The sequence below is a fragment of the Lissotriton helveticus genome, chromosome 12, assembly GCF_964261635.1.
Source record: "Lissotriton helveticus chromosome 12, aLisHel1.1, whole genome shotgun sequence".
Taxonomy (NCBI): Eukaryota; Metazoa; Chordata; class Amphibia; order Caudata; family Salamandridae; genus Lissotriton; species Lissotriton helveticus.
Window position 1 is genome coordinate 151,601,735 of NC_136073.1, and position 24,905 is coordinate 151,626,639.

The 24,905-nt window shown below is 44.7% G+C and overlaps 1 protein-coding gene across 2 annotated transcripts in view; it reads left to right on the plus strand.

Annotated features, from left to right (window-relative positions):
* Positions 1-24,905, plus strand: part of LOC144797739 (hydroperoxide isomerase ALOXE3-like) — a 408,992-nt gene that overhangs the window by 128,836 nt on the left and 255,251 nt on the right. For both annotated transcript variants that reach the window (XM_078668481.1, XM_078668482.1), the window contains exon 5: positions 19,450-19,553. In XM_078668481.1, the coding sequence (XP_078524607.1) occupies positions 19,450-19,553 (104 nt within the window). The remainder of the gene's footprint in view (positions 1-19,449; positions 19,554-24,905) is intronic.

Sequence of the window (24,905 nt, forward strand, 5' to 3'; positions counted from 1 at the left end):
AAAGATAAAGAACCTCTACAAAAACTTCATCGACCACATGGCCGAACCCGCAGTCAGCCCACCCGGCGGCAATGCCAGCCAGACAGCCATCTCCGCCTGGACACTGATCACAGCAGAGGTGACCCCAGTGACCATGAAAAGCATCCACTCTGGGGCCCCTGCATACCCCTGCCCACCACACATATACCACAGAGCTGCCACCACCATCACTCCCATGTTGCAATGCACCTTTAACATCACCTTCGATACTGGCTCCTTCCCTGATGACTGGAACCACACAGAAGTCAGACCCCTTCTCAAGAAACCCTTGGTGGACCCGACAGATCTCAAGAACTACCGGTCCATCTCGCTCCTCCCTTTTGCATCTAAAGTCCCCGGAAAGACAGTCAACGCAGAACTGACAATGTTCATCGAAGACAACGTCATCCTCAACCTTTCTTAATCTGGATTCTGAATCAACCACAGCATTGAGACTGCACTACTAGCTGCCACTGATGACATCCACACCCTCCTCCATTAAGGCCACACCACAGACCTGATTCTACTCCTATCAGCAGCTTTATACACAGTCTACCACCGCACACTTGCAACCAAACTACACGATGCCGGCATACAAGGCTGGATCAATTCGTTCCTCACCGGCAAGAGCCAAAGAATCGGACTCCCACCCTTCCTCTCCAAACCCACAGAAATCAATTCCGGAGTCCCTCAGGGATCATCACTCAGCCCTAAACTTTTCAACATCTACATGGCTCCCCTCTCTGCCATCGTCCAACAGCACAGCCTCAGCATAGTCTCCTATGCCGAAGACTACCAGCTCATACGCTCGCTCACCAAGGACCCTACCACCACCTTCCAGGAAGGAATGCAGGATGCTGCAGCCTGGATGCGCAACAGCTGCCTAAAACTCAACATGGAAAAGATGAAAGTCCTCGTCCTTGGAACTACCCCTGCGGCATGGAACAACTCCTGGTGGCCCACTGTCCTCGGCAGCCCACTTACCCCCACGCCAAAAACCTCGGCATTGTACTCGACTCTTCCCTCTCCATGAATCGACCGGGCAACGCAGACACCTCCAGCTGCTTCAACACCCTCCGCATCCTCCACAAGACCTTCAAATGGATCCCCTGAGGCAAAGAAAACAGTCACTCACACACTTATTACCAGCAGGCTGGACTACAGAAATGCCCTCTACACCAGCATCAACAAGTTTCTACTCCGCAAACTCCAGACAATACAGTACACTGCCGCCATACTCGTCCTCGGGGTCCCCCGACACAAACACATCAGCCAAACACCTACACATGCTCCACTGGCTCGTCGGGAAAAAAAGTCACCTCCGAGATACTCACTTACTTCTACAAATGCCTACACAGCACCGGACCCCAATACCTCAATGACAGAATCACCCTCTACGTACCCAAATGAAACCTTCGCTCCACCAACCTCCTCCTCGCCAAAACCCCACTAATTCACAGTGCCAGAGCAGGGGAAAGCTCCTTCTCCTACTTCCCATCCAAGACCTGGAATGAGAATTGCCCCCTCCCTGAAAACCTTCAGGAAGGCTCTGAATAACTGGCTCTTTGACTGATACAGTTCTGCTGACCCCCCATCCCCAGCGCCTTGAGACCCTCACGGGTAAGTAGTGCAGTTATAATTGCTCGGATTGATTAATTGACCTGCCGCCATCAACATCATCTAACAGTAGGTCAACTCATTGCACACCTGATCCAACAAAACATGCCAGATATAACACTACCCCCAAAAACAATCTGGGTTGGGTGGGCAGGTTAAAAGCATCCTTGCCTCCTAACCTATACTACAAGCCCCATGTACAACACTACACAAAATGGTAATTGCTACCTCAACTTCCCCCTCCTTATATCCCACTACCCTCCCCTATCTACTAGGGCTGCCCAAATTACATCACAGACCTCTGGACTATGCCACCTGCCAAATATCCCCTGGGGCACACCACCCCGGGTTAGCTGCCCCCCTAGCTCCTACTGGGGGCGAAACCACAGCACACAGTACTGACAAGCTACGGTGCTCATGACGAGCTGAGCTCGTCATGAGCTACGGTGCTCCATTGCTCATGACGAGCTCAGCTTGTCATGAGCCGTGGAACGCTCAGGTGCGGGGAGAATTCCCCCGCTGTGCTGAGCGTTCCACAGGAGCCAAAGCACATGTGACGAGCTCAGCTTGCCATGAGCACAGGAGCACCGTAGTTCATGACGAGCTGAGCTCATCATGAGCATGCGGGCACTGTGTGCTCCCCCCTCCCCCCCAGCACAGCGGGGGTATAACCCCCGCAGCGAAGGGGATAGTGTGGAAAAGGCCACATTTTTCAATGCACATCCCAACAGAGACCATCCCCAAGTAGTTTACCTAGCAAGCCTACCATCCTCACTAATACATCAAGCGTCATCTACCATTTAACCTACCCCAAACCCTAAATGTCCCTTAAAATCACCTATTCCAACCATCCTACCTGCCCTGTATCTATCTACATTCTGTATTCTGAATTACTTATACCCGTAACCCTTAACTTCCTGTAAACATACTCCTCCCTGCCCTCCCTACAAACTGCTTCTCACAGCCCAACAGCAATAAACTGATTGAACCACACCATCCTTCGGGCAAAATACCATCTAGAAAAAAAAACTAACTGGGATTTTCTGACCCCCATCTCCAAAGATCACCCCTTCTTTTAACTCTCCCTCTTCTGTTTAAAAACTTAAATATTCACTGCTTCTACCAGTTTTCCTAGATTGACTTCCATAGTCGTACCCTATAGACTCTGCCAAGGCCAACCTCATCTGCATCAAGTGTAAGTCGATGCCATCTTGGACTAAGGTACCCCATCCTAGCGGTAAAAAGTAACTGCTTCATGATGCAAATCTGGGTGTACTATCCTGCCAATTCCTTTCTCCCTTCAAAATTTGCATAGCCCCCTGTTTATCTTTCTTAAGCCCTTATCAATCGCCTCTGGCCTTTCCACTTCCTGCCATTCTCTCCCCTGTATCCATTTCAACCAGAACAAATGGTCCCCACCCATTTTTATTTAACTTGCTTCATTGCCTTGAGCAATGCCAAACGTTTCACACACCCCAGGTCATTCTCCCCCAGTTGCACCACTAGAACACTGAGACAACTTCTTCCATCCAACAATTTATTTAACACCAGCAATAGCTCCCACCACAACAAACCCCATTTTCCATGCAGCAAAACCCAACTGACTTCCATATTGTCTATTGTACGCTTTAAGTCTGCCCATTTCACAAAAGAATGACCCACAATCCTTATAAGATTATGCAAGAAACAGCATAAGTTCAATTAGACACACAAACCCTGTTCCCCTAATCCTCTAGCCCCCCTCACGTATCATTTGGAGCAACTGGAGGACAATCCACCCACCCCTTTATCGTCTCAGCTGCCAACCCTTCTTGCCTGCCTCTGTAGCTACCTCTATGTGAAATTAATGTGTGCCAAATTATGGTGGTGGTAACCCCAGCCACCCCCCCTGTGTTCTGTAATACTGCTAACAGTTTAAATGAAATAACTACTGACCCATCCATGTGCATAACAATGTTGTCTTCCACCCTTCCGCTCTACCTACTGAACTTGCACAATTCACCTGGCATATTCTGTGCACAGAATATTTTGCCACTATGAACATCTTACCTTTTGCCCTTTGGTCTGTTTTGGACTTACCCAGTCATATCACAATCTGGTCTCGTTCTATGTCTACACTGTCCGAACCAATTCCTCCACCGCTCGTATCCCCAGATGTTCCGTGAGCCAAAATGTACAGAAAATTTTCCAGCTCATTAGTAACACGAATAACTCTGTCTCTCGGGCGTTGTGACATAGAGAGGCCAACTCTCTCAGCACCTTCTGTAAAACTGACCACAGCAGACTTTGATGGGCCTTTCTTATTTCCTACCACTGAGTTCAGGACCCAAATTATCCCGCCTAACCAAGCCCAATGCGGGCTTGGCGAACTCTGTGTGATGAGATTCTACAGCGCAGGATTCCTTGTTATCAATGGTAGGTCGGCAGACAACACCCCACCAAACTGGACCTGGACAAATAGCAGCAAACAATCCTATATGGATTATTCCATCTGTAACGCCACTCTGCTTCAATGTTGCACTGAAAGTGACCATAGGCCCCAGGTCATATCCTTCAATTTAAGTCCAGTTAATCACAAATCTGCCCCCCCAACCTGCCGGGGCATATACATGGAAAATCTAATGCGCCTCAAGTGGAGCGAAGTCATCAGCCCGGACATCCAGCGCGTAAGCATTGGCATCATAAGTGATGGAATCAAGCAAGAGGTTTCTCCAACCGTAACATGGTCGACCCTCTGCTCGCATCTAACCAACCTTTCCCCTGCAAAACCACAGCCCCAAAGGGCAATCACAGCTCGTCAGTTTTCAATTTCACCTCTGACTAAGTTACTCAAGAAGCAAAGAAACAACGCCCTGCGGGCACTGGCAAAATCCCCGGGGAACAGCGACTGTTTAATGCTCTATCAAACGGCCCAAAAATCGTTTAATCTGGCTATAAGAAAAGATAAAACAACACACGACAATCAATTCTGGTGTACGCTGGTCTGGGAGAGTAAGAGCAGAAACTCCAGAAAATATTGGGCCCTAATTAATCGGTCAAATGGTAGTACATCCATGTTGGGATCCGCAAACATCCAGGAATCAGATTGGGTTTCATATCTAACGGACCACTTCAAGTCTTCAGAACATCCAGGGCTTACTGGAAGCAATACCCCAATTGATACAGATACGGGCTCTTGTATTAAGCGGAGTACACCAACCGAGTGCAGTCACCCCGCCTATGAGGACCCCGAGATGAGACAAGAAGGGGTTGCCAAAGCAATAACAAAAGCAAGAGCCGATGGCGCGCCAGGCCCTAATGGACTGCCACAGAGCCTGTTTAAATCGGACATTGCCTTCTGGTCCAGTACGCTAACAAACCTCTTCAACTACGCTCTGCTAACAGCTACAATCCAGGATTCATGGCGGGGAGCTATTATCCATCCAATTTATAAATCAGGACCACGCGCCTCACCCAACAACTACAGACTTATCGCCCTTTTGGACAATGAGGCAAAGCACTACGCAGTCCTTCTTTTGGAAGACTTGCAACTATGGGTAAAAGATCACAACCTGATGCCGATGAATCAAACAGGGTTCACGGCTAATTCAGGGACTAGGACTAATCTGCTAGCAGTATCAACCATTGTTGACAAAGCTTTTCTAACATCCAGGTCAGTGTTCTGCTGCTTTGTGGACTTCAAAGCAGCATTTGACCTTGTCCCCAGGGCGGCCTTATGGGTAAAACTAAGGAAGTGGGGGATTCCAGAGTCTTTGTTAAAGGCCATTATCCAACTACACTCCCGCACCTGGGTCAGGGTGAAGTTGGGGTCCGGCACACATCTCTCGTGGAAAATAATGACAACTAGGGGTGTGAAGCAGGGATGTGTGCTGGCCCCCCTCCTCTTCAACCTATTTATAGCAGACCTCCCGACGACCTTGGATGACACAAATAGCCATCCACCAAAGGTGGGAGGCCAAACACTAAGCAACCTATTGTACGCCAACGACCTGGTTCTCTTTAGTCTTACGAGGGTCGGGCTACAAAGGCTGCTGGACAAACTGCTTAGCTATACGAAACTGAACCAGCTAGAGGTAAATCTAAAGAAAACGCAAGTTGTCCCCTTTGGTAAGAAACGTTACACTGGCGGTGGGTGGTCATTCAACAACGTTTGCCTCGTGACTGGCCAATCGTACAAATACCTAGGTGTCCACCTGGATTCTAGACGCAACCTCTCAAAACAGCGTCGAGAGATCTCAGTCAAAGCCATGACCCTAGCGGTGTCACTAGGAAAGCTCTCTAAAAAACTCTCAGGTCCAACTCTAATGCCTCTTTTAGAAGTAATGAGAGCCAAAATTGGCCCCACTTTATCATATGGCATGGAAACATTCAGGGGTAAATTGACCGCTTTGAATAGGCATACGACTAAAATCTATAAAAAGGAAAAAGGTCCTCCAGTTACCAAGGTCTGCATCTGCTGCCCAGATAAGACTAGAGTTGGGGTTACTTAATTATGATGCCTCAGACATTGGGGTATACCTAAACTTCTGCCACAAACTGAGACAGGCGGACCCGGGCACACTGGAATCTTTAGTCTGGTTAGAAATCTCCTAGAAAAACCCAGGTGGAACGTTTAGTCGCCTCTTTAAGGACGCAATTCAGCAAACCTCAGCGAGTGAATTATGGGAGCTTAGCCCCGGCCAGACAGCTTTTAAAACGGGTATCAAAAAATGTGTGAGAATGAAATCTCTTATCATGGACAAAGCACACTTTACAAAACGCAGCCATGCTTGGGCCCTTTTAAACTCATACAGCCGGTTAGTTTCTGCATCCTATTTGGCTTGCACATACACGCTGTATCTTAAACGCAGTTTCACCGCCATCAGAATGGGTGATTGGCGATTTCTGCAAGATCTACCCTCATGGCGTCGCACGGCAGAGGTCGTAACCTGCAGAGGATGTGGCAAAGTAGCTGAAACTCTGATGCACGTGGTCTGCCTCTGCCCAGCCTTTAACTCCGAACGTAGGTCCAAACTTAAAGTTGAATGGAACAACCAGGGTGTTCGATCCTGTAGGCAAGCGATTATAGTGGCCTTGAACCCTGAAAACACTGCTTTAAACATAAAACTCACAAAATTCATTCAGCTGGCATACCGCAACCTCAACCAAACTGGGCCCTGCTAATGCACCCCCCCTATATTTTTTAATCTTGATGTTCTCAACAATAGTTTTTAATTTTGAGGGGGCATAAATTGAAATCCTATAATTGAATTAGGTCTGCTGGCGGTCCTGCACATGTACGGCACTATGGGCAATGGGTACTTTATAAAAGGGTTGACGGGAAAAGTATCTTGCACAATACGTCTTAATCTACTCTTTCTCTCATTATTATTGCCCTGTGTATTTATTTTTCTTTTAAACTGTTATGGACTAAGGAGGCCCAAGAGCGGAAACCTCTTTTTTTACATTGCTGCCTATTAACTGTGTATGATCTTTCCTTGTTTTAACAGTCGCTTTACAATGTGAACTTTGTAACTTCTTTTAAAGATATAAGTTTATATCTAAATAAAGACACTTTTGATTTGATTTGATTTGACCACACTAGTGATCAAAGTTTCCTTCCTTCATCCTAGCTCTCTAGCCCACCCTTTTAACAACCTCATGCCGAACTCATTGGTCGATGGGGTATATCCCCACAGCAATTTCTCCACATTCGCAATGCCCACCAACTTACCTGAGATTGTAACCCAGAAACGTCCCTTGCCTATCATATCCATGATAAACAGAACAACATCTTCACATCTAACCACTCCTTATCTACTCTCTTCTGAGCTGCAGGCACCAAAAACTCTGGCCAAGCTTGTACGTATGCTCACCTTGTGGGCTGTACTACTGACCTTCACACCAAACACAGCGTGCTTTGATGCCTTTCTGTCATAGCTTTGTCTTCATATGCTCCCAAAGCTAGCCCAGGGAACCTCTGCCACTGCCACAGAGCATCCGCAATACTACTGTCCATACCGGGCATGTGCCTTGCTCTGAAGATAATATTGTTTTGTTGGCTGCCCAATACAAAGACTCTCAACAACTTAAGCACCCACACATTATGGGCAAATTGCCTGTTCATCACATGCACCACAGTCAAATTGATCACCCCATATGTAGAGGGCCACTACCAACAGGAAGAACTCCAGAAAAGCCATACTCCTCCAAAAAGTTTTCCATGCCTGTGGCCACTGCTCAGTGTATCAATGTCATCTCCAATACAGTCTAAAACCAGCACCCCGCCGCATCCAGAAATACCTGCATTTCCCATTCCATCATGTCCCCAAATCTCTCCAACGGAATGACATTAAATTGCTCTGAAAATGCTAATCACATCTTCTTCAAATCCTCCTTTATACTCACTGACAATCTCACCTTGCGATGCGGCATACACCCGTCCCCCCCACCAAAGCCAGTCCCAGTCTCCTGCAGAAAGTCCTCCCTGCTCGGACCACATGCATGTAAAATTCAAATGTCCTAGCAGGACCTGCACCTCCCCCAATTGTACATTTTTCTTGGCCAACATGTTGTCCAGAAAAACCATCATTGCTTGCCCTCTGGCAGCTTCCCTTCCACCGTAATTGTATCCATTTTAATCACAAAGAATGTCATTTTTGTGTCAGACCCTACAGTGTTCTCGTCTCCCCAGGGTTCCGCTACTTAGGTCAGCAGCTCCCATCTACTGACAGTCCATGGAGCCCAGGGGGCCCACAAATAAGATGTTGTCCAGGTAATGCATCGTAATTCTTTTCCCTGTCAAAAACATGAACAGCCGCTGGATAACGGCCCTGAAAAGCTCAAACAATGCCCATGAGATGGAGCAGTGAATGGATAAAGCTTTAAATCAGTACACAAGGGTGGTAGTGATCCCTCAACAGGGAATGTACACACATTCAAGAACACACTATAGTCATTAATAAATTCAGTGTGAAAAAGATAAATATCTTAACAAATCTGTATAAGCGGGTGCTCACTTAGCCCAAAAACACCTACCACCTCAAGGTGTTATTTAGCACACATACATGTGCAAAAACGTAATCCAAAAGATTGAGACCCCAGCAGCACTCCTTAAAGTCACATGTAAGTCATACACTGTAATGATCACAATTCCTGGGACCTATAATATATATCCCAATTCTAAAAGTGGACAAGACACAGCAACATTCGTCAAAATCAAATATCCAGACAAGGCATATTTCTTGCCGTTCAGCAGTCTGTATTCATGCTGTGTAAAAAATTTCTTTAAAATATTCCCAGCACACGGTAGCTGACACGTGTTTCGTCTTATCCTAAGACTTTTTCAAGGCTGGAATAATAAACATGGTATGATAAACACACTGTACGCAATAAAAACATGAATACATAAAACATAATCAAACAATACACAAACATTACAATGTTGGTACTAACCACATTTAGAATTTCTTCATAATACATACAAATATAACCACATGGGACAGAATATAGACACATATTTGAGAAAATAACTAACCAGATGTCATCAATACCAGATTGCATATATTAAGTATAACATCCATCTAGATATGGATAAACACACAAGCCCAAATCACCAAAGGCCACCACAAAAGCGAGCATGGAGGCAGTGGTCTATAAGTTGGATGGGAGAGGTATTAGAGTTACGGGAATTTTTTTTATCATCCAGAACAACCCCACCATAGTGGACAGAACAAAACGGACATGCAGGTATACCATCCAATATGAAGACTAACCCACCATAAACGTCCAAATAAATCCAGCCAGTGCTGAAAAAAGGTTGAACTCAAATCTTGCAACCAGTTGTGTAGGGTGGCCCGAGTCCGGAAATAAATAAACCAAACCGGCTCTAATGGAAAAATACATAAACAACCAGGCAATTTCCTGAGGTGGTGGCAGCTCCTTGGGGGTTGCTTTGGAGTTAGGCAGACTGCGAGGATCTCCTCCTCTGCCTCTAACGATCCCAGCAAGCCAATTTGGATAATTTTAAATAGCTGCATTTATTTCACTTGTATTTTTCAAAATCATTTATACCTTTTGCAGTGCCTTGCTTCGCTCACTGTATTTTTCCTGTGTGCTCTACTGACATCGCTCCCCAGTCCCGATCCACCGCGGCTGTGTGCCGTTTGCAGTGGAGGGCAGGGGTAGGCGCCATATTGGGTGAGGCCCAGATCCCTGGTGCACATCGAGGTAGCGCTCTAGCGCGGGGAGGGGCGGAACACTTAAAAAGCTATGGTCACCCGGAAGCGCAGCGGACGTGCACAGCGGGCGTGCCGTCTGCGTGCCGAAGGAGCGCCAAAGGTGGGCCCGTCTGTGCCCGTCCGTGCCTCGGACGGGCCCAGGGCCAGCCATTCTGCCCGGTATCTCCCCCGTAGGAGGGTGGCTGGTAGGGTCAGTTATTCTCGCAGTGACCTACTGAAGCTCAATCTGGTAGCTGGAGGGGGTCTCTGCACTCGGGCGGGGCGGGACTGTACTGCCGGGAAGTGTATAAACTGTGGTTTTCTGCCCCAGCCTAATCTACCCACACAAACAGGCAGTAGATCAGGCCCTACTGTGATTAAGGCAGGGTTAATTAATGCTAGATCCATGGTAAAACATGCGGCTGATATTTTTTAAACACTCGCTGACGGACAGCTAGAGCTCCTTTTCATCACGGAGACATGGCTTACTAACACCTGTGCTCCGATCATGGAACTCGCTGTCCCTAGAGGTTTTAAGATTGCTAGAGTTGACCGCACCACAGGCAGAGGGGGCGGGCTAGCAGTAATCTATAGGGAGAGGTGGCACTTCTCCACTGAGCAGTCCGATGAAGTGGCTGATGGAGAAGTACTCCATTTCTCTCTTACTATTAATCCCCATTTTACCCTGGGAGGATCACTGATTTATAGGCCTCCAGGCTATGCTAGGCACTTTATTGATGTGTTGGAGGAGTGTATAGTGCCACGGGCCCTGAGCTTCCCGAAATTCCTTCTGGTAGGCGACCTCAATATTCATGTTGATGTCTCCGACTCTACTGAGGCCCGCCGCTTGGGGGAAATTTTCGATCTGGCTCAACTCAAACAGTGGGTGGATTTTCCGACCCATGATGGTGGTCACCTTTTGGACCTAGTCTGCTCTAACTTTCCCATCAAGGCATTAAGTTCAGAAAGAGTGACATGGTCCGATCACAAGCTTATTAGGTTTTCATGGGAGGTGGAGGACGCAGGCAGAACAGCTTGCGCCTCGCCCTTGAGCCACCCCCGGAAGATCAATTTGGTTTTGTTCGGCCAGGCCCTATCCAGAGCCCGCCCGACGCTTGCCCTTGAGGTAGGCGAGGCGGTTAGTGGCTTTAATGGGTGGGTGCAGCAGGCGGCTGATGCTTCTACAAAACATAACACCATGGCAAGGCTCCGTCGCACCCCCTCTCAACCTTGGTTCTCCCCCGAATTGAGGGTGCTGAAACTGGGGTGTAAAAAGTTGGAGCGAGCGTGGAGACACGAGTATAGCCCGGAGACAAAGGCCGCTCTGCGTACAGCCCAAAAGGACTACTATACCGCTATTAGGACAGCTAAAGGCAGCTACTATGCAGGGAGAATTGCCAGAGCGAATAATAACAGCAGAGAGATTTTCTCTATTGTAAAGAGCTTTCTATCCCCTGTTGCTGACACAGCCACAATCCCTTCCTCCATTCAATGGTGCGAGGAATTGTCTGTTTTTTTCATTAATAAAATAGCAAAGATTCAGAAGGACCTGATCTCAGCTTTGTCAGAAGCCAGCACAGCGGCAGGTTCCCCCCCTATGCTATGTCACTGTGGCACCCAGCAGTTCACAGACTTTTCTGTGGCTACTGAATGTGATATATTGACACTTCTTCAGTCTCTAAAATCTGGCTCACCCTCAGACCCCTGCCCTGCTCGGGTACTTTCAGAAGTAGCCAGTACTGTATGCAGTGAGGTCACCCAGATTGTCAATCTTTCTTTATCCTCAGCAACTGTTCCTGCAGGCTGGAAGCAGGCAAAGCTTCTGCCGCTCTTAAAAAAAACAGGGCTGGATGTTGTTGTTCCAGGGAATTACCGTCCTATATCCCTTCTGCCGGCATTGGCAAAAATCTGTGAGAAAGTGGCTTTTCGCCAACTCGAGAACTTCGTGGAGACCTCCAACGCCCTGCATTGAGCCCAATCGGGATTCAGGGCGGCCTACAGTACTGAGACAGCTCTGGTTGAAATGACGGAGGCAATCCGGGAGTGTTTGGACGGTGGCGGCAGAGCGGTCTTGATTCTTCTGGACCTCTCTGCCGCGTTTGACACCGTTCCTTATGAGCTCCTTCTCGCCAGGCTGTCTGCGATCGGCATTGGTGGCTGTGCCCTGGCCTGGCTAACATCATTCCTATCGGATAGGACGCAACAGGTCTGGATGCCGCCCCATGCCTCAGAGCCTAAGCCACTTCTCACTGGGGTCCCTCAGGGCTCCACTCTTAGTCTCTTACTGTTCAATGTTTACATCACTCCCCTGGTTTACCTGGCGGAACAGTACGGGGCTAAGATAATTGGCTATGCCGATGACACACAATTGCTGTTTACCTGGCCGGACGATCATCTGGATACCACGGCAGTCCAGCTCTGTCAGTCCTCAGTCTTTCGCTGGTTGACTATGGCCCAGCTGAAATGCAATGAGGACAAATCCGAGGGCCTCTTCTACGGCTCTTTTCCCTCCAGCTTTAAAGATACGCTGTGGCCCCCGAATATTTCCAGCCCTAAGGTGATGGGTGGCCCTGCTAAAAATCTTGGTATATGGTTTGGGAAAGATTTAAGATTTGAGGACCACATAAGGAGACTATCAGGGACCTGCTTTGCTACCCTGAAAGCGCTGCGAAGATTCTTCCCACTGCTCCCCAGAGAAGCAAAGGAGACTGTTGCCCGAGGTCTTATTTTATCGAGACTGGATTACGCGAACGCTCTGTTCAGCGGTATCCCTGCTTATCTGGTCAAACGCTTACAGGTCATCCAGAACGCCGCTGTCCGTCTCTTGTTTAATGTTCCGAGATGGAAGAGCGTCCGCTCCCACATGTGCAGCCTTCACTGGCTGCCAGTGGCACAGCGCATTCTATTCAAATCTTTAGTGCTCTCTTTTAGAGCAACTCACGATCAAGGGCCATCCTACTTGAAGAAACGGTTTACCTTTTATGCCCCTCCACGTTGCCTTAGATCGTCCTCCCTGCATAAGATGACTCTTCCTCGCTTTAAGCGGACTAGATTAGGGGGTCAGTCGATAGCCGTGGTGGCTGTCAGGGCATGGAATGCCCTTCCCCTTCACCTGCGCTCCATTCAGTGCGTGGGTCAGTTTAAGAAGAGTCTCAAAAGTCTGTTTATCGGTGTGGCATAAGCTGGTCCCCTCGCTGTCTTTTTCTGTCTTTCTCCATCGCGCCAGGATACTCCCAAGAAATAGAGCGCGCTATAAAATGGTTTATACTATACTATACTATACTATACTATTACAGCCACAAATGTAGTACCTTAGTCTAAGTCTAAGTGACTAGTATCAGGGTACATACTGATGTCAGCAGCAAGCAGTTAACTTGCTGTCACTGAGGTATAGCATTATCAAAACAGTCAGACAATAGCTGCAGACCGTAGCAGCAGTCAGTTTGCAGACCTGGACTCACAGTATCTTAATGTTGCATTCCCCCAGAAGGGAGGCCCTCTCAAGGTAGTTGGTCCCAAAGAACCATGGGCCTAATTTATGAGGCCATGCATCACGTTTACGCCGACGGTGCGTCACTTTTTGTGACGCACCAGCAGCCTACAAAATGTGCCTTGTTGCACCATATACACAAAGTGACACATCTAGGTAGATGCGTCACTTTGTAAATGACTGAGCTACATTATACCTACGCCAGGTATAATGTATGCGGGGGGCGTTCTGACACAAGAAAGTGTCGTAGAAGTGACACAGCCTCACACAGCAGGCGTAAGACTGATGCAGGCCGGACACAGTGCTGGAGTTGCTTCACTTTTGCGACAAACTCCAGCAATGCTTCACTTTTGCACCATACAGATACGTCAGAAATACTGACGTATCTGTAACTCCTTGCGCCATGATCCATCATACTGTAAATGGGATGCATCATTGGTGTCGCAAGGAGGGCGCAGTGAAAAGTGACGCATCGCTGTTTTCAGGCAGCAATACGTCACTTTTCATAAATGAGGCCCCATAATTCTACTTGATGAGTCTCATGATGACGGCCTCAGATGTGGTAGACTACAGCACACTCAGGGATCTGGCTCTTCAAGATGTACACAGAGCCTCCCTCCCCTGGGCGGGGTACTAATACCCTCCAGCAGAAAATCAAGAAAAAACAAGCTTAGAAATAAATCTGACTGGGCCTGGAAAGGCCACATCCGAAGTATACAGTTTACCTGCGAGCCATCTGTCTGGGGTGGGGCATGGCTTATAATTGCTATATTGTTCCTCTGCCACTTTGCGGCTTCTAAACAAATGGCTCAAAACAAACATTTTCATTTCTTCGATTGGTTTGTGCTAGTAGCTTACCCCATAATGGCGTTCTGGATTAACCCATGCGGTGGGAAGCAGTTGTTGCAAACACATCAAGTTGAGTCTGTGCAATGTCTTAAAGTCCCACCTGCAGCCTTTACCACTCCCTTTACCACCTCCTTATACCCTGTGATAAGTTGGGAAAGGGGGTGAACATATTCCCCACTCTCTGATTGACATAAAGGCTCAGCACTAGCTGGGTCTGGTGGCTAAGTGATTTAATGCACGCCTGTGTTCGACCTCATGGTCACCAGTTCAAATCACGGCAGGGTCACTCTGCCTTCCATCCTTCTGAGGTTAATAAAATTAGTGCCATTGAGTAGGATTACAATAAACATCTGGTATTCAGCGCAATGTCTACTTTACAAATACACATTATGTTAGCACTTCAGGGCTTGTGTCTCAAAGGCCCATGGCTAACCTTACCTCCATGTTATCAGGGGGTGGAGACTGGCCCTTGATTCTAGGTCTTTGCCGAGCTGATTACCTCACTGTTCTTAGAATAGAGGGATATTCAGCCCAGTAAATACGTTCTAGACTCTAAGCATGCTTAGGGGAGACACTTGCAACTTTAGGGAAAGTGCAGTGATGTGAGGGGCAGTCTGGCAGACAGTGTTATAGAAAACCCCAACCGGACAACCACATTTGAATATGTGGATACATGCTTTTTTTTAAAACTCAGATTTAGCATTATACATTGCTTTCCTTTTTACGGTGAAAGTAAAGGGGGTGGAACCCCTATGCCCCTTCCCAGAAACCATCACTATTAGGGGGAAAAATGCCAGCTTAATGTCGCTCTTCGCCATTTGTGCCCCCTTTATTACTGCCTTTACCAAGTTGATTCCCTTTTTTTTATTTTTTATTTTTATTGAGAATGTGGTACATACAAGGACAAAATTAATTCAATATTATATAGATATTAAAATACACGTCAAACAGTTCATATATTTACACACAATTTGCAATGAAGCCTAACAAAAAAGAAGAAGGACTAAAATATTTAGGGCATTAAAAGAGCAGGCCTGGCAATCTGTAAAACAGATAGTTAGATCAGAGACCCTCCTATTCTGGCTGCTCTCCAGTTTGTTACAGGAGCCCAAAGGCGTTCGCCCTTCTCACGCTTCCTCCTACCTTTAAATTCATAAAGACATGATTCTATATTATGGATACCCAACAGTCTAGACATCCACATCTGAAAGGAAGGGGGAATCGCGTCCTTCCAAGCTGCAGCAATTAAAATTCGAAATACTGCAACAGATAAAAACACTAAAGCTCTTTCATCTTCCCCCAAACCCAATTTAGAGTCTATACCAAGCAACATTAGAGTAGGGTATAGGTCGATGAAGTTGATTCCCATATCAACCGATGAATTGGATACTAATGCCTATTCGTCAGCTATGTATTCATTTACTGAGTGGCATTCCGGCCATGATTGGTGCTGTATCAGCCGGAACTGCCCCAGTTCCTTCTTCATAACTGCCCCAATTGAGGACAAAAATAAGTTCTCCAATGGCCATTCATCAAAAGGACATGCCATTCTGCCCTACCTAATTTCATCCTGAAGCTTGCCCCTCACCACCAACGTGTTTTTTACAGATTTCAAGTTCTCTGTCCACCTCTTCACATGTGCATTCCAGTTGAAACCCTGTGATGTGACATCCCTCTCTTAATAAGTCCCTGTTTTCCTGGTTCTCATCCCTCAGTAGCCAATGGTTAAGTCTCTGTACCTTGATAGGTATAAGAGCCTTTTTCGTAAGCAGGTCCCTATGTCCGACGTCTACAATGCGCATATGGTTGTTGCCAAACCACAATGTTCCCACTGTAACCGTTCATCAAAATATGAGTAAATACTGTTGGTGCTGGCCTCGCTGGTCCCATGCTATGAGCCACAAATCATTGTCCAGTTCCCCCTATTTTCCCTCGGCATCCATTGCCAACCAAGCCATGAACTCTTCTTTGTACCTCACACATGCATACGCACTGAAGGCCATGCGTACCTTCTTAATCACATCCATGTACTTAAACAATGCCACATACCTCCCTGGAACTCTTTCACAATATACTCTGGCATATATTAAAAAGCTGCAATCCTATTTTACATTCTCACTGGTACCTTTGGCTCATTGCCAATCGCATTCCTCCTCCTTAGACCCATCTTCTGCCCTTATTTCCCTCTGTAACATCTTGAAGACCTCCATGCATTTCCCAGTCCAAATGGTCTCTTTTGTTGATGAAAATAGATGTGTTTCCAAGTGCTTTGTAATATCCAAGTAATATCCAAGTAGGGCACTTTCTTTATTCTGAGCTCTCCAATTTCTTGTTTGCTCCCTTCTTCTGTGTCCTGTCCCTCTTTGGCCTTCTGTGTCACAACTCCAGCCTCCCCAGTCACCAATGTTCCTCCCACTCCTGACAACTTTTCCCATCCCCACATTCTTATTCAGGCCATCTAATACTACCCTTTTATCTGTCACATAAATCCCCTTTCTCAATCATTCATCAGTGCCGCCTCTTCCAATTAAGTACCTTGCATCTGCACACTACACACAAGTTTTCCATTCATTCTTCTCAAACCACTTACCTGCGTGTAAGGTCAACTCTGACACCAAAGCCTGCTGCCTCTCCAATCTTGCCTCTGCCTTCATACCAAAAGGATCTGTGACTGCTGTTGGCCTGTAACAAAATAGCAGAATCATGCCAAACCAAACCACTCCTTCTCCGCTCGTGACTTCTCTAGACTAGTCTCCACCAACTCTCACTCTTTCAGCTCATCTTCTTCATAGTTTAGCATGAACTCCTTGCCGACTCCTTGTGAGTTTCCATGACCACTGTCACCACATGACATGTTGGCTGGGTATTCTTTATCCTACCAAGCATATTGGGCCCGCTTCGCCTGCCTGTCAGAGGCAGCCTCACCAAACCGTCCTTCCCAAGCTGCATAGGAGTCCCCACCAGAACTTCAACACTGGAGGACTCTCCATACCTCAATGCTTTTAGGTCCTGTTCATCACCGCATTCAGGTAGGCTGCCCAGGACCCTGCTGCCACTTCTCCATGAGATATGTGACCCACACTAGAGTCTCCTGAGTCTGGATGGATATCTTGACCTGGAACCCAATCATACACAATGAAAGCCGGTGTACAGGTTCTCCACCCCTCTTCACTTCTGAAGGCTCCCTGCTCTGACAACTATTCCCACTTAATCTCCCAGAAGAAACTCTGTGAACCCTTTAATAAGTCACCCCCTCCCTCCTGCCCCCTCCGTCCCTTCCACCTGTCCATCTGCCTGCCCCACACAGGGCATACACCGTGGCCCCTATGGTCCTCCAAGTATACCAAGCTTGTCGTCATTCTACCCACTTTGCCTTTGTCCTGCCTTCTATACACTATTAGGGCCTAATTATGGGTCTGGCGGTCCTTGGGCCCTTGGACCGCTAACTCTTCCAGGGAATTGTGCAGTAATATGCTTGGCAGGACCGCTGTGGTCATGCCAAGCTTATTGCGCCTATCCTAACTGCCTCTAATTTTATGGAAGTCTTTCCTCCATGAAAACAGTAGTGGTGAGGAAAGAAAGGGTGCCCCCTTGTGCCTCACTCCATGTGAATGCACACAATTGCATGCACCCCTAGTTCCACCACGGCATGGACTTCACAGTCCATGCCCTCCTGGAACTTTCTTTGCCGTTCCCATTGTAGTGCCTATTTTATAGGCTCAACCGTGGGGGCACCAAAGAAACCGCCTGCCAGTGACTAAATCACTCATCATACAGCGGGTGGTCCTCACTGGCGGGTGCAGCGGTGGGGTAGTCCCGCTGCCCCACCACCAAACTTGTATTCGGGCCCTTAGTAGTTTTGCCAGTTACCTTCCCCCAACCACTCCTCTGCTTACTAATCGCCCTTCTCTTCCACAGTATTGCCTTTTGGTAACTCAACTACTCCCCCGTTATATCACACTACCAAGCCCCTGGACTGTACCACCCACCCACCATCCCCAGAGAGCACACCTCCCCCTGGTCGGCTGCCCCCATGCCTCTCTTGCCATGGGATGTTCAGTGTTCAGAAAGCATGGTTCCTGCCTCAAGAACTATAGTACAAATGGGCTGATATTTTGTTGAACACATTTAATCTCACCTCACCAGGGCCAGACCCTATGTCCATATCCATTTTGTGTAATAGTGTGTTCCTGTAGTTTAGTTAATTCACGTGTGATCAACATCTGGAATAAAGAGTGAACCATTTACACATTCAAATGTGCATCTTGCTGTCGGTATTCAAACAGGACTCTAACATATTCCCTCACCTCCCATCTCTGAGAACCATATTCGAGTACAACTAGCAAGTGTAAATCCTACTCCTGTTCCTGTACCCAAGAAGCATGGTAAATAGACAAAAACAGTATTCGGTAGCCACCCTCCCAGCCCCCTCTAAAGTACAGAGCAAACTTACGTTCCCAGGCGAATATCTGTCTAAAATAGTCCCATCTACTCATGTTCTGTTTTCCGGCCAAACCTTGGGGCATTGTAGATACCTGCAAGACTCCATCTCTGCAACTCCATCTCTGGCATATCCCTCCAGGTCTAAAACCCTCTTCCCATTGGCAGATGACCTAGCCTCCATGGTCCCTCAGTCAATAGGTCTCAAATGTAATTCCACCATACTTCCTGGAATTGTTCATGTTTGTCATTGAGGCTGGATATTATTCAATCATAGGAGGTGGCTTTATACATTTATTGCATCCATTCCTCTTCTGCTGGGCAAGTACTTGTTCTCCATAGAAGTCTCTATCTACACCCTGTATCCATTTTGTCTTTTAATAACATGTCCTACTTGCTCTGCAAAAGTTGCCTTTGTTTCTTAATACCATCACCATTGCTCATGGCTCATGATTTATTAAATTGGATCGATGCTGTATCCGCTGCTTCAATCCAATCACAAATTGTTCCAAAGAAAACATGTTTCCTTATGTTTTCTTTCACTGCAAGGTGTTTACATCTCACTATTTCCTCCCTATCAGAAAAATACATTTCATATATCGTCATTCCTCCTCTACTGTAACATGGTTTCCTTTCAGAGCTTCTCTTCACTTTTGTACTGCTTTTTCACCATCCACACATACTCAAAGTAGCAGGGGTGCTTGAATTGGGACTATTGATCTGCTGTAGAACCATAGAGCACAAAAATAAAATATACTTTCTATTGGGCATTGCATTTATTATGATGCGTAGGATGCAACAATTCTCAGTAATTGCTCCTTTCTTTCATGCACCTAGATTGGTGGGAATCAAAGTAAAAGGCTTTTCCGAAAGCAAGGAATCATGCAAACCATCTGAAGACATCATAAAGGCTTTTTGGACCAATAAAACTGCTACTTCAGGTAGGAACTTCTCATTGACCACGGTTTGGAGCGAGGGGTTTTGGTCTAGGGGAGTAGGAGCAATTTGTGTGGGTGGATGCACAATCCATGAATGATTGCTGAGTGTTGACTGCCATACCAGCACTCATTACTTCTTATTGATGAGTTAATGATTACCTATTTTCTAACATCCATTGATTGCCCTGTTTCAATATAAGCAAGATGACATATGCATTTTTTCTGGCTAGCTGGCAGGATTGTATCCATTCACAATTAGCCATTGTCTGTTGCCTCCTTTTACTGCCCACAGGATAATTGAATGTTTGTGCTTGCAGACAGCAGGATGAGACAGATTAGTACTTGAAGCCATCACTGTGCAATTTGATTAAACACTCTGATTTATGCCCTTGATCATCCCATTGCATGTTAAGAATTTAACCCAGAGACTTGCAGACCGGTGGACTTAAAAACAAACATGCAGGTTTATGGAGGTATCTTGGTCAGGCTAAAGAGAAAGGCTACAGTATCCCTTCGCATCCCTCTGCCTCAGAAAAAGCAACCGCTGGGGCAAGTGTAGGTACAGGTCTGTGGTTTTTGTGTGCACTTCCACCAAGTTGAAGAAGCACATGACTGGCAGTTTCACCTCTCTCTGGTATATCTCTGATTCTCTGGACTTCAATAACTGTAATTGTCTGGACTCTGTCCCCACTTCAATTGTTTTACCCACCACATATGTTGTTGCCACAGATTTGACTCACTGTGCCCCCCTTACAATCTGACATCTCTGCTCCTCTGCCATGAAATTATTCAGTAGGTATATCTACCTGTACTGCATGACTGGTATATGCTCGCTCTTGTGAGGTTTTTGGTACAAATATGTTAGTTTGGCTTTATGGCCATTAACCAGTATGGGTCTCAAATTGAAGACTTTCATATTTGCTTCAATCACACTTACTGTGTGTGCTGTGGTGCCTTTTCCAGCCACACCACTTGTGTCACTCACAAGCTCAAAGTGGAAGGCTGGTGTCCTGTATATTTTGATGGCGGAAAAGGAGTCATTTGCTTCCTGATACTCACCATCCCCAGTGCAGACTTGTTAAAGCAACAAAGTGCTATCATTCACACTGCAATGTATGCACCTCAAACACCGAATGGCTTTGCTGTGGGTTGATCCAAAATTTGAAGGACATTGAAAGCAATACTTATGCCTAGTGGACAGACTACCCCATTCTATATATTCTGAGTCTGGTTCCAGAACGTGAATGAAAAGCTACCAATGCATCAAGGGAGCTGCAATAAACCCTCTCTCTACATTATAATGAGATGCTTATGCTTTTTTCTTTTAAATCCTGGAGAGAGCAGTAAGAGGTCTCTACCCAGATCTACAAATACGTTTTACATTATTTCATTCACCAAATAATGATCGTTGAATATATATAACTAAAACAATATTGAGGTGAAATGCAACTTTCTTTTTTGGCACCGTAGCCCACAGAGTACAAACCTCTCGGCATTCAAGAGGAATTTGAAGCATTATTTAGAAATTCTTTTTCAATCTTAGAAGCTATCATTTTTCTCAGTTCATGTAGCAAAATATATATGATGAAGGTGCAGTTTGAAAAAAATGGCATATCAATTACACTATGGGGTCCAAGTGACAGTTCAAGAGGAACCACATAATTAATGTTCAGATGTTTACATTCCTTGAACTGCGTTCAGTATCAACAGAATTGTCCATGTCCTCTCTTCAAGTGGTTTTTATTTGTCCCTATTTCGAGAAATGCATCTACTTGGAGAAATCCATCTACGAAACCACCCATTCATAATCACATGCAGAGAATACTTTGAGTGACTTTTCAATTGAGCTTTCATAACGATTCATTTACCTGCTCCAAATGAAAACTTTTCACAAATTTGAAGCGGTGGGGGCAGCATTTTATTTCATAAAATGTATGCAAACCTCTGGAAAATTGTTGACCATAGTGTTTCATTCCATGGAAATCTATGGAGGTTTTAAAGCTGTGTGGGACTGCCTTTTTATGTCAAACAGATTAAATACTAACATCACTGCAAACAAAAGATTTCTTCAGATAACATTGCTCTAAAAAAATGATGAATTGAAATTCATAGTACATATGATGGATGTTCGAGTTGTAACCAGAATCTTAGTAGCAAATCGTGCATATGTGTTGGATATACTCTCGATAGATATTTCTTTGTATGGCTCTACATATTTAGAGTTTTCAAAGCTAGTGAAATATCTCATTGATGATATTGAAGAATGTTGAAATCAATAGTGATGGCTATATTGTGGAAAAGTATCAGGGCACTGGACTAGGAATTGATGATTCTTTGATCTGACACCCTGGAACCTCTCTTAGACTCTGCTAAATAATGGAACTTTTGTGGTCCATTTTACCACAAAACAAGCAAACTTTCCCTGAAAGAATGCTTCCTCACTAAAATTAATATGATGCCCATTAATCATTGGCTTTACTAAAATGTCTAACTTCAGAGAAACTCCACATCTGTTAGGGATGCTGAGAAGGTATGCTGCAGCAGAATAAATGTTGCTAAATTGGTGTTAAATTAGAATGTCGGAACCAAAAATACAGTGAGACAGAATATCGAGAACAAGCAAATTGTGAAGATAAGTTTCTATAGATAAGCAAAGTTTTACTATATATAATTCCACATATATGTACCTTGACAATATACATAGCTTTAAGAAACATAGATTTGGAGTGAAGAATAGTTAATCTATTCTTACCTTTTTGCCGTTATCTTCTGGATATTTTGGTTCTCAATAGATTTCACATGATATTCTGTCCACACAATATTTGCGGTTCCGATATTCTGTCAGTGATCCTGTAAATCAATACTTTGTGGAAGTGGTTTGTTTAGAGATATTATATTTGAAGTTCCAGAGAGCACCCCATCTCATCTATACAGCTGTATACACATTTTAATTTTTTCTTCGCCCGCTGCTGAGACTCATACGTGTGTAAGCCTCTTCTTTTAATAGCAACCATAACACATCCTGCCTGTGTCATTCCATATGCTGGCCCACATATAGCCCTTTGCCACTCTTTTCATTACATAATCAGGTATGGTAAGTCCCTTATGTTCAGATTTGGTACTTCTGCCCTTCATGAATCTGACCTACCCTTGGTTAATCTCAATGGGTAGAGATATGTCTCTCTAAACAATACCTCTTATATTATCTCTTGAAATGCAGACCAAGACTTACGCTTGCTACCGTTGTAGCAGATAATCTCTTTTTTATACTTACATCATTTTCATCATTTCTCAATTTATTTCCTCTCTAGGCCCATAACAAAACATTGGTCCTCCAATTCATTTTATGTGAGCTAACAGGTACTTGGATATTTAAAGAATGTGAGACAAATCCTTATGAGGACCTGGAATAAGAAAATGCGCAATTCATGCTAACAACCAACAACCTTTTCTGAAGATTCTATAATGATAAGACCTTTGACAAGAAGGTTCACTTCAAGAATGACCCAACAAGATAAAGTTTGCTCATGTAAACCATTTATCTAAGCCTCAATTTGAATAGTCAAGAACATACATCACCTTTCAGATTCAATTTAATAGAAATCGTTTAGTTCAATTAGTCACACAATGTCATACAGATTCAATAAAATAGACATTTGCTGAGTACTTAAGGGAAGAAGAGAGAGAACATAGAGAAAAGTTAATCATTTAGGTTATACAAACCATATGTGCAGAGTTGAAGCGTAAGGAGTCAGAGGAATGAGTCAATAAACTCTTCAGCCTAAGAGTTATACCTGCACACTTTACCAGCTGGCAAAGTACATGTTGAGTCAGTTCGGAAAGTTCAGTTCCAATGTGTTTGGCATGTGAATGAAAATCTGAGTTGAGTCGGACAGCATGCCAGGCAGGGAAATTGAAAATGACATCCACCACAGCTCCTCCTCCAAAGGGGCAATTATACTTCCAAATGTTCTCAGTTTTTGCCCACAAAGTATCCTTTCCATACCACAATATGGTTTACATTGGTTGTCCACAGTGGGCCGCTCATGGTGTGATCAATACCTCACTAAGAAAATCCAGAATCATTAAATACTCCTTTTAGAGAATCATCAATATCAACTACTTTATAGTTCCAACCTTTCCTCGGAAGTAAGAAAATTCACTTTGTTCACTGTCTGCCAGTTCCCAGATACCCCCTCTGGGTTTGCAATTGTATTGATACATTTCTGTCAAAAGTGTTGTAGAATCAAAATGAGTCTATTGTTCACAGCGTTAAAGAAACTTCATGAAAAGTTCTCATATCATCTGAAATGACTACTTCAGCTAGATTCTGACTTTCCAATGAGGAAAAAGAAGCTATTGAGGCATACATGAAAACTTGCGGAATCATTATCACGTTATGAATAATATAAAACACACAATAATATGAATAATTCAATTTTCTTAGTTAATTCCCTCATTTTTTTCTTCAGAAGTCACATATCAATAGTAGGTTCCACAATTTTTTTTTTTATATCTTTCACGTTTTCATTTTCAAAACAGATTAATATGCTTTTCATTTGTGTTATTCACGTTTGTACCACATAATGCTAAAATAAAATTCTTCATACTGTCAAGCATCTTGAAACTAAACATTTTAATCGTTTTCAAATCTCATTAAATAAGCATTAGTTTCAGTTATCACATTTTTATAAATCATTAGCAGTACATTTTTTAAGTTAACTATGTTTAAATTCTTAAACATGTGGTTACATAGCATAAGCAAATAACTTTTTCTCTCTTTATCTACGTCTTTCACATTTTGACATTTTAGAAACCTCTGCATGCTTTTATGATTAAATCTCATGTTTTTTGTCTTCAACCATAATGCATATTTTAGTCAAAAATTATTGTCATGAATCTAATTTAGTGGTGAGAATTGATATAGACAAAAATCAGTAAACTATTAGACCCCATGAATTCCCCCTTTGATGGCGAATCAAGCCATCACACAATTTTATCTTATATATTATTCTAATAGCACATTAGAATGCAGTTGTCTTCAATTGTTTCAGTCTAATTTGTTCAACATTTTTAATCTCATCATAAAAGCCACTCTTGCCATCCTCTAATTCAATTTCTGCTCTATTTCTTTTTCGCCCTTTATTTTCTTTTTCGCTTCCCTTATTTTTATATTATCAGTATTATTATTAGTAAGCCAATAGCAATTGTTAATAACAAAGTACTAACGCCATTAACAATGGAGTTAGTGTTTTCCCCCTAAACATTTTCCCAGTGCTGAAAACCATTTCCTAGAGAAGAAAATCCTTTCCCAATTGTCTCTCATGCACCATTGGTTTTAAATTCTGTTAGTTA